The sequence below is a fragment of the Merops nubicus genome, unplaced genomic scaffold, assembly GCF_000691845.1.
Source record: "Merops nubicus isolate BGI_N331 unplaced genomic scaffold, ASM69184v1 scaffold34500, whole genome shotgun sequence".
Classification (NCBI taxonomy): Eukaryota; Metazoa; Chordata; class Aves; order Coraciiformes; family Meropidae; genus Merops; species Merops nubicus.
The window spans coordinates 1-9,778 of NW_008581513.1; the positions used below are offsets into that span (position 1 = coordinate 1).

At 46.9% G+C, this 9,778-nt stretch overlaps 1 protein-coding gene across 1 annotated transcript in view; it reads right to left on the reverse strand.

Annotated features, from left to right (window-relative positions):
* Positions 1-15: 15 nt before the first annotated feature.
* Positions 16-9,778, reverse strand: part of THRAP3 (thyroid hormone receptor associated protein 3) — a 13,277-nt gene continuing 3,514 nt past the window's right edge. Inside the window, exons 2-10 of the mRNA XM_008950266.1 lie at positions 9,243-9,778; positions 7,083-7,802; positions 5,792-5,964; positions 5,275-5,386; positions 4,965-5,049; positions 2,477-2,661; positions 1,696-1,888; positions 897-1,046; positions 16-237 (exon numbers count right to left, since the gene is read on the reverse strand). The exon at positions 9,243-9,778 is cut by the window's right edge and continues 376 nt beyond it. Of these exons, the coding sequence (XP_008948514.1) occupies positions 16-237; positions 897-1,046; positions 1,696-1,888; positions 2,477-2,661; positions 4,965-5,049; positions 5,275-5,386; positions 5,792-5,964; positions 7,083-7,802; positions 9,243-9,778 (2,376 nt within the window). The remainder of the gene's footprint in view (positions 238-896; positions 1,047-1,695; positions 1,889-2,476; positions 2,662-4,964; positions 5,050-5,274; positions 5,387-5,791; positions 5,965-7,082; positions 7,803-9,242) is intronic.

Sequence of the window (9,778 nt, forward strand, 5' to 3'; positions counted from 1 at the left end):
CGCCTGGCACCGCGCCTACTCGGCCGCCGCCTGCAAGGGGTCCTTCTCCTCCCTGTTCTCCGTGCCGCTCTCCTCGTCTTCGATCTCCCCCTCCTCGCCGCTGAACTTGTCGTGAGCCCACTTGGGGCTGGTGCTGGACTTGCGGAACATGAAGCGGCCTCTTCCCCGGGGGAAGGCGCCCCGGCCGCGGCCCCTGTTCACCCACTTGTCTGCGCCTTCGCCCTCCCGGTCGTCGTGCTGCACGGGAGGAAGCCAAGGACACGGTGAAATCCTGGCCACTTGCAGTGCAAGAGCAGGAAAACTCTGGCTTGTGACACTCGGCCCTGCACAGACCAGGCTGGGGTGTCTAGTCACGGCCAACAGCCACCCGGGCTGGCTGGGCTGAGGCACAGGACTGCAACGCTGCCTCGTGGAACGAGACGAGGGCCCGCACAGACCCCCGTGAGCCAGGGTCTGGCTAAAACTACCCCTCTTTAAAGGACACAGCCAGACAAGGCTCCCCTAGAGCAACCCCTGTTAGTACTGCAGGCCGCCATTAGTGGAAGGAAAGGGAACAGTGCTAACCCCTGCAGGCAGCTGGACACTTTTTGGGGACAGAGGCACAAGAAATGCAGGCCACCTGCAACAGACTACCAGATTTGAGCTGCGTTTGCCACAGTACTGTGAAACGTGTACTCTTTAACTGGCCTTTAGGATTTCACTTCATGGCAAACCACACAATGAACAGAAACAAGTTCTTTTTAGTCATCAGCCAAAAGCTGCTTGTGAAGAAGTGTCACACGAAGCCTTAACCCTGTGGATCAGAGGGTTTAATGACAGCTGGTGCTTTCACCTCTGTAGCAATTAAGAGCAGACATACCCAAGTGCACGCACGGTTCAGTACTTCACACACATACCAAGTAGTACTTCTTGCTCTTGGGCGTGTACTCTGGATCCCATTCCTCATCCCTGTTTCGCTTCTGGAAGTCGTTGTTGCCACCACTGTTGCTGTTGTTGTTGCCTGAAAAGTTGCCTCTGCCCCATCCTCTCCCTCTTGCTCTGAACTGCTGCAACAGCAAAACAGAAGACAAGTAAGATGGCTATGGTGGCAGTACCCTGCCATCCCCAGACAGCTTCCAAGAGATACACCATCACTTCTCTGACCACACAAGAACACCCTGAACCTATCACTGAAACAAGAGCTCAGTAGATGTCGGGGTTTTCTAGCTCATCTGCTCACAGAGTGCACCATGGTTTCTCTAAAGCTGTTTAAGATCACTCAGAGGCATTTCTAGAGCATCCAGGAGAAAGCACCTGCCAAGTAACACGCTTGTAAGACACCCAGACAGCTGAGGTGTAAGAGCTGCAGGCAGCACGTGTGGTTATGACCAGCTGGGTCGCCTTGGCAGCCTAACCCCAGCTGCCTGAGCACACCATGCTGCCCAGGCAGGCTGCCCAGCAATTACTAACGCACAAAAGCTTCCAGGCTCCATTCTGCTCTATATGTCTTGAGTTCAGCTGCTCAAACTGCATTCTCAGCACCCTGGTTTGCACTCCACACAAGGAGTGATCATGTTCTGGCTCCGTGCCCGTGAGCAGACGTCTTTGGGGTTTCTCCTTCACAGGATGCTGTGGCCGTGGAGGAGGGACACACAACGGCCGCTGTCCGGCCGTGCTGGGAATCGACACGTGGGGCAGGGGGTGGAGAACACTTACAAAGGTCCCTCTAGCTCTTCCTCTCTCATTTGGACCAGTGAATTCTTTAGTCCCAAGTCGGGACTTGTCAAAGCCTGTGGTGCTTTCCTCCCTCTCCTCAGTCTCCTCAGGATACTCCTCCGCCTTGGCTGAATGAGAGGACCGTGAAGATGAGGAACTGGACCTGGATCTCTCTCGTACTCTTCGGTGTTTCCTGTTTCAGTGATAGGAAATGGAGGTGAGGGGGACACCAAGAGGGTTAGTGACTCAGCTGCAACTTGTTTGCTACAGAACCACTCCCTAGCAATGCAGCACCCTCCTGCTCCAGAAAGGAAATGCCACAGCAAGAGCTCAGGATCAGCTATGACACATGAATCTAACACAGCTCCCAAGTCTCCTCCAAAAAGAACTTGTTGCTTCTCTCCAAGGCGTTTACACCATCTACTATCAGATAAACATGCACCTACAGAGTTTTAGTCGACTGGAAAATTAAGCTAGCAGTAAAGGACTGAACTAACATTAAAGCAGAGTCATTTAAATCTGGCTCTTGGCTATGACACAAAAGGAACAAGGAAAGGTGACTCACCCATTCTGACACATGGAGCCTTCCCATTTACCTTTAACAGTTATTGAATGTTTCAGATAGATACAATGATACCAAGCAGACATGCAGAGGAATAATTCACGCCACTGGAGCGGTTATGTCAAAAGGAGCACAACTGTGTGCACGTGATGTCGTCTCCAACCTTAGCAGCAGAAACACGAAAGGCAGAAGGAAATGGCTATTAGGTTTCCTACATACTTTTTCTTTGAGCCTTTGTGACTTTTCTCCGTTTTCTCAGTTGATCTTTCCCTTGAGTGACTTGAATCTCTCGAGTCCACCGACTCTCTGGATTTATCACGTTTAAGATCTCTCTCCTTATGTTTTTTACGGCGTTCAATATCAAGGCGCAGGTCAACAGGGTCGTCCTTATATTTCCCTTCAGCCTAGAAATGCAGGGAAGAGGGGAGAGTTGAACACAAAGGTTTACAGCACACTAGCTCAGCACCACTACTTTGCTATTGACTGCACAGACTCCTGGAGAACAGGAGTTTATCTGAATGTTAATCAATAATCCATTTTAAGATGTAAAATAATGCACTATTAAAATAAGTTTACGTTTGTCAGAATTCAATTTTCCTACTGCTTTTTAAGATTACTGCTTTTTAACTTCCTTTCTCCTCTTTTAAACAGCATTAGAATAAACAGCCTGGTAACAGGGGAGGGAGACACGTGGAAGCTGACACTTGGTGTACATCACAGCCAGAGAGAGACAAAAACAACCTGGGAATCCCACTGATTGTGTGTCAGAACTGCAGCGTGGCCAAAACATCCAGCAGCCCTCAGGCGCTTTTCTCGGGACAGCAGCACTCGGTGTGCTGCTGACAGACATCAGCTAGCAGGGGGCAGGCACGTTTAATCACCAGGTCTGGGAGCAGCACTTGGGGAGAAGCAAAAGCTGCTGCTTGGGGACACCCATGGTGATGATTCCTGATCAAAGCCTAAGAGGCGGAGGCCACTGAAACGCGGCGACCGAGCGCATGGGGATGGAGCCAAGGTCCCACCCCCAGGCAGCCTCTGCCACGCCTGCCGGGAAGATTTACTCCACGCAGGCGGCACCTACAGCGAAGGCACCCTGGGAGAGAGGCCAGGGAGTCACCAGGGGTGGGGGGATGAGTTTCTCCACCCAGTCTGGGCAAGTCTGCTGGCGTGAGCGGACCCTGGTGTTTCACAAAGCCAACACCAACCAGCTGTATGGAAAACACTCCACAACTGGCTTCTATTTGTTTTTTTACATTGTTCACTTTAAACAATCAGGTACAGCTTGCTTTGAGTTCTGTTGAAACTGCTACTTAACAGGTCAAGATAATTTCTCTGGAAAAGGAGACGCTGCGTTACCGGCGTACACCCCACGACCTGGGTCCCTGGGTGAGATGCTGCTGGGTGCACACTCAGGAGCAGCAGGGTGACAGTGGCTGGGGTTCTGGCCACCCCTGAGCAGAGGAGCAGCGTGACGGCCCTGCGGCCGCGCTCCGCGAGGGCTGCCTGACCTGCACAACACCCCCTGGGGAACTGTGTGACTCGAGAGGCAACATACATCATATTAATCGTCTTCAATTAAACACAAAAGGATTAGTAATTCTCTAGCTATTAAATTTTTTACTTACATGAGTTTCTAAACACTTTTTTTGTTTAAATAAATATGTCAAATAACGCAGGAGCGAGAGCAGCCGTTTTGTTTTGGTATTTTGCTCTTCTACTTTCCCCAGGCAAAGAGCTTTAATTTCTACTCTGAGAATAAAACTGCTCCCAACACGATGGATGACAGATAAGTGACAAAATCAGCAGCAGCTCCCTTATGTGGTACAGCAAACACCTATTTGGGTTTGGGAGGGCACGTCTGTTTCACGGAAGGCTGGCGAGCTGTTTGGAAACCACGTTTATAACACACTCTGCCAAGCTGATGCTCAGAGTTCAGGCCCATCAAATCCATCTCACCATCGTCCATGTCAAGCCACAAGTGTGTTTGGAAAAAATCGAAAACAAATATGAAACAAGTAAGGTTTCAGCAATCTCTTCAATGTTCAACGTAAATATGTATGAAGGTGAATAAACAAAGGTTAAAATCCCAAACATTTTACGTTAAGCCATTTTTACAATTGCTTACAGTGAGTGCAATGGCTCAACATTCATCTACTCAGAAAAGCTAATACACCCAACTCCAGATTGTCTGGATCTAACCAAACAAGTGCTGAATGTTAAAGTAACAGCAATCAACAGAAATGGTACAGTAAGTTGTTAGAGCAAACTTTATAATCTGCTTAATAGTGTATTTGGTTTAGATAAGTATTTAGTTTTACTCTCCTCTTTTTGACATGCATGTCTTTTTGAAAACATGGTGGGAAATATTGCATGTATACAATTGATTTAATAATACTTACAAGCAGAAAAATATCACAAAAAGTCTCTTCTCTCATCATGGGCACTTGTTCCAAAAATCCTCTCTTTTTTCTCAAGCTCACCTCAATTGACTTTGGGGTCATTTACCATAGTCTAACCACTTCACAAAGGTTGTTGATACATTTTTAATAAAAATTAACCCTTTGTAGTTCATTTTTAGAATTATGCCCATCCTTAAAAGAAAAACACAAACTTAAGTAGAGAGTAATTTAAACAAAAACATCACTGTTAAGTTCATGCCCAATGCACTCATTTGTGTTGAATTAAACTAATCAGAGTAACAGTTCACCTTGAAGCCAGGATCTCTGGGACTTTTCGATTCCTCTTGAGAGAATCCATGTTTTCTAAAAGTACTGGGAGATATATCTATCCTCCTAAAAGTAAAGAAAGTACAAAGATACAACCTTGCTTGCAAAAAGAACATGAAGTTTTCTGATCCAATGTAATTTAAAACAGATTGGTACTTTAAACTCTCCAACTCCCCCTATTTGTCCTTTTTTATTTTTTTTTTTTGTTATATACTTGAATTATTCCAGACTTTCAGAGAAGGAAATCTGAAATACCCCTGAAATGTTAAGACAGTGTCTGATGGCACCAACCTGTGGATTTCAGGGCTCTTCTTGTTTTTAGCTGCATCTTGTTCCATTCCTTTCTTTAGATATTTGGTAAAACGTTCATTCAGTGTCATTCCTGAAGACCCAAAGTGATGCTCTGTTGGGGGGTTTGAGTAAACAATGCCAAAACATTAATACCACTTTTTTAAAAAGGCCAAGTGCATCAGCCCTACAGTCTGGTGAAGTTCAGCTGCAGAGCACTGCTGACGAGTTCCAACTGCAATTTCTGTCTTCCAATTATCCATTTACTCAAGTAAGCCATAAATTGGAAGTCACAGCCTCTCCAAACATTGCTCAGGTAAAACTGAGAATGTCTCTTTTGCCTTTCCAGAAGAAGAGTTATTTCTGTAAGTAAAGATGACTCATGATCAGGCTGCTACACTCATCTATGGTCTGTCTGCTGGAAAACAACCCTTGGAGCATTAATTACAGTGCATGAAACCCATTTGTTTGGGGAAGGGAGGAGTGACCCTTCATCAGAGGACACAGAAATCTGACCTACCTCTTACATGGTGGACTATAGTCACTATGTGTTGAGCAAACAGTTCAGAAGGACTTCGCTGAGACTGAGCAGACTGAATATGGTGGAAAATGGAACGGAATTCTTGCTCTTTTTTGTTGCTGTGCACAAGGTCACGACACAGCTTGCGCTCCTGAGCCAATATGCCACTTGGACTAGGAAGAGAACAGACCACATGGAACACACAGAACGGGGTAAACGGAAGCAGTTTAAGATGATGAATGTCTCAGAAAGGTAGATTTTTAGGCAGTTTTGTGAAGGGACCCAAGAACATTCACGAGCACGAGCAGGATGCTGATTTCATCTCTAAAAGACACTGATCTGGGTCACTGTCATACTTCAGATCACTTGTTGTTCTGTGTTTGGAGGGCTGGGCAGATATCAAACCCTGACACCTTATGAAGCAGTTGAGGATGATGAATGTCTCAGGTAGATTTTTAGGCAGTTTTGTGAAGGGACCCAAGAACATTCATGAGCACGAGCAGGATGCTGATTTCATCTCTAAAAGACACTGATTTAGGTCACTGTCATACTTCAGATCACTTGTTGTTCTGTGTTTGGAGGGCTGGGCAGATATCAAACCCTGACACCTTATGACACACAAGCCCCTTCCTTCCACCACCAGCTGGCTGTGACACTTCTATTGTTCCTAAACTCTCCATTAACCTCTAACATCCCACAGAGCATATTTAACACTTACTGGCTACTGCTGTACAAACATATCTCCTGGAGTAATTTTTTACTGTCTTAAGATTTCTTGACTCAAGGCTGAAGTGGCTCTCAGAGTTTCAGTAAGGCTACGTTGAGAACAAGAGCAGTTAAACACTCCAGAGACTCAGACAGCATTTAAGCAGCACCGTCACGTTACCGTACCACCAAGCTGCTTGCAGCAAGAAGCTGCTGAGCACTCATCTCTTTCCAGAGCTCAGTGTAGCATGGAACCTGATGCAGATGCATTCTGCATTGATTCTGGACTACATTCTGGACTGATCTTACATCTAGTGGTAGAAAAGATTAGGAAAAGTTGTTTAACCTTCAAGCTATACTTTTGCCATCTGGTAACCCCTTTAACCTCCCACCACACACACAAAAAGTCACACAATTATTACAATGCCAATAAAAATTAATTTCTATCTTCAAAAAAATGTAAATGGGTTGAGGTATTATTTAGCCTTACTCACACTTGGCAAGTATATTAGGATTCCAGGAAGAGAAACAGGAAAAAAACAAAAATCACTATTTATAGACACCTCAGAAAATAGCAAAGACTCACCGTGCCAGATCTTCATCAAAGGAATCCATCCGAATATTGACCTGGGCCTCACGAGTAATGGAAAAGGAGGATTTGCCAGGAGCTAGCCCCTCTACTTTGGTGCCTGGTTTCTCTTTCACCTCAGAAGTCTTCCTTGGTGGGGGTGAAGAACTTTTTTCCTGGCTCGACTTGTAAGTGGTCACTCTAAAATTCTTTTCAGGGACAAAGCCCCTGTGACCTGGCTCAGCTCTCTTCGATGCTGGTCTCTCCTCTTTCTTTGATCTTTCCGAATAGCTTTCCTCCTCCATCTCATCAGGTTTCCTTTGCTTCTCTTTCCCAGGTGGCAAGAACACCACGCCTTCCCATTTTCCTGATCTATCCTCCTCTTGACTCTTACTTGAGGTCGCTACGACCTTAGACATAAATTTGGGCTCATCATCGAATTCCGAATCTTTTCGGCCCTTGGCCTTGTCTTTCTTTTCCTGCTCCTCTGTCTCCTCTTTGCCATAGTGACTTTCCTTGTGGAACTCCGGGACCTTGAGCTTGTCGAAGTCGTCCCGGAACTTGTAGCGCTTGGGCGACTGGCTGCCGCGGAATCCCTTCTCAGCATCACCCTTTGCCTTCCCATCAGCTGATCCCAGCTCAGAGAAATTCCCTTTTTCTTTACTTTTTTCTTTTTCAAAATTTGTTACTTTCTGCTCTTTGTCTTTCCCATTCTCAGCCTTCTGCTCTTCCAGATACCTGTTCATGAAACAGACATTACAGTAGTTCTCTTATTAAAAGCCAAGGAGATGAATACTTCAGTTGAAAGCAGACGAGTTTTATCCAACACCAAGCTATGCGTGTACAAAAAGCTGCCTCTAGGCCCTAAAATACTTAAAACGTAGAACAGATTACTCAAGCCTGCATTTAGACTTCTAGTTCTCAACAAATTCAGCAAATGTAGAAGAAAATGGATATGCAGAACTGATGAAATGAGGCTTAAGAACAAATGAAAAAGAGCTTACCCACAAATTCAGTTAAAGGAAAATAGTAACATCTTACCCAGCTGGTTTATTTACTTACAAACCTGGTTCAGGAGAACAACACATCAAAACTTTCAAACTGGGCTGTTCTGCTTTAAACAACACACTGGAAATAAAAGCCTCAAAAGCTACTTCAAATTTTGGATGCAAGTTTCATAGGTAAGCTAAATATTTCAAGACAAACTGTAAATACAAATAAAAGCAAAAAAGGTTAACAGAGGAGAATTACTTGGCTGGGAGAAGACAACACTTCTAGAAAACAACAATTTAGCAACTTTAAAGCATCAGAACTATATTTTAAAGCATTCGTGAAGCAAAACCCCAGCTTGGAGGCAACAGCAGTAGAGCCCAAGGGCATCAGTTCAGTGCTTTGGAGAGTCCAAACAAGAGTTACAGTTTGTTGTTGTTGTTGGTTTTTTTTTTTTTTTTTTTTTTTTTTCCCTTCTCCTAAGTTTCAGACATCCTTGATACAGAATCAGTGCAAAATAACCTTAAAAGTAATAAAGAAAAGGTTTAAAAGCACCTGTGAATGCTACTGTATCTATTAAAACCAAGGGTCACCTCCAGGCACAAACCTGCAAGGGACTGACCACACCAATGGGCACAGGGACAAGCTGCTGCCTTGGGGATGGCAGGATGGGATGTCCCAACTCCAGGGATGATTTTGGTGGTTTAGCTTCCGTATTACCCACATACACAGGGACAAGTGCTGCAACTGCACCTTCCTCAGGCTGCTCGCAGCAGAACATGCCATGAGATTTAATTTAATTTTGCTAATGTGCAGTATCTAATGCAACACTAAAAAAATGTCTAACTGGCCAGAAAATACCTTAAGAAATGCCAGCTGCCAGTGCACCCTGTCAGGCTGCTCTGAACTCCACTGGGCACATCCTCACTTTGAGTGTCCTCCAGCACTTCTGCAGGGACCCACGCGACCTGCACCACTGGCCAAGTCAGAAAGGGAACTGCAGCTCCCTGTGGTGTGGGGCCAGGTCTGCACCTCGCTCTGTGACGCGGGCAGGATCTGGCCCAGGCAGCTGGCAGTGTGCTCAGAGCACCCTGCACACCCCCCCTGGCCCTGTGGTGCCCCTGCAGAGCCTGCACAGGCACGCTGCCTCCTGCCGAACGCTGCAGCCCAGCCCCAGGATTCACTTGCCTTTTTGAGAAGGCTCCTCCCCCAGGAGCTGTGGTTTCCTCCTTCTGAGATGCCCCATAAATGGAACTGATGGGTGTTGGACTTTTGCACACAGGGCTCTTCCTCGTCGGGCTCAAACCTCCTGAGCCATGGTCGAAGGGGCTCTGAGCCTGGAAGGAGGTGCTGCTGCTCTGTAAAGCAGAGCTCATCTGGGACGGGTTGGACAGCGGAGGGCTCGACTTCTGCACGGGGCTGGGCCGAGGAGAGCGCCGCCTCACCACCACCGACTGCAGGGGGCTCTTCAGGGCGGGGCTGCGCTCCCTGGGGCTGAGCTCGGACCCGGCCCTCGCCGAGCCCGTGCCATAGCTGCTCACGTCCTGCCACGGCTTCGACCCCTCGGACGCCTTGGCGTCCTGAGCTGCTGCTCCTGAAAAGGGCTGCTCCTTGGACTCCTCGCCCTGGTTCTCCCCCGCAGGCTGCGATGCCCGGGTATCCTTGGAAGATGACTTTTTCTCCTTTCCAGATTTACGCTTGGAAGACTCAACCCGGCTGTGGTT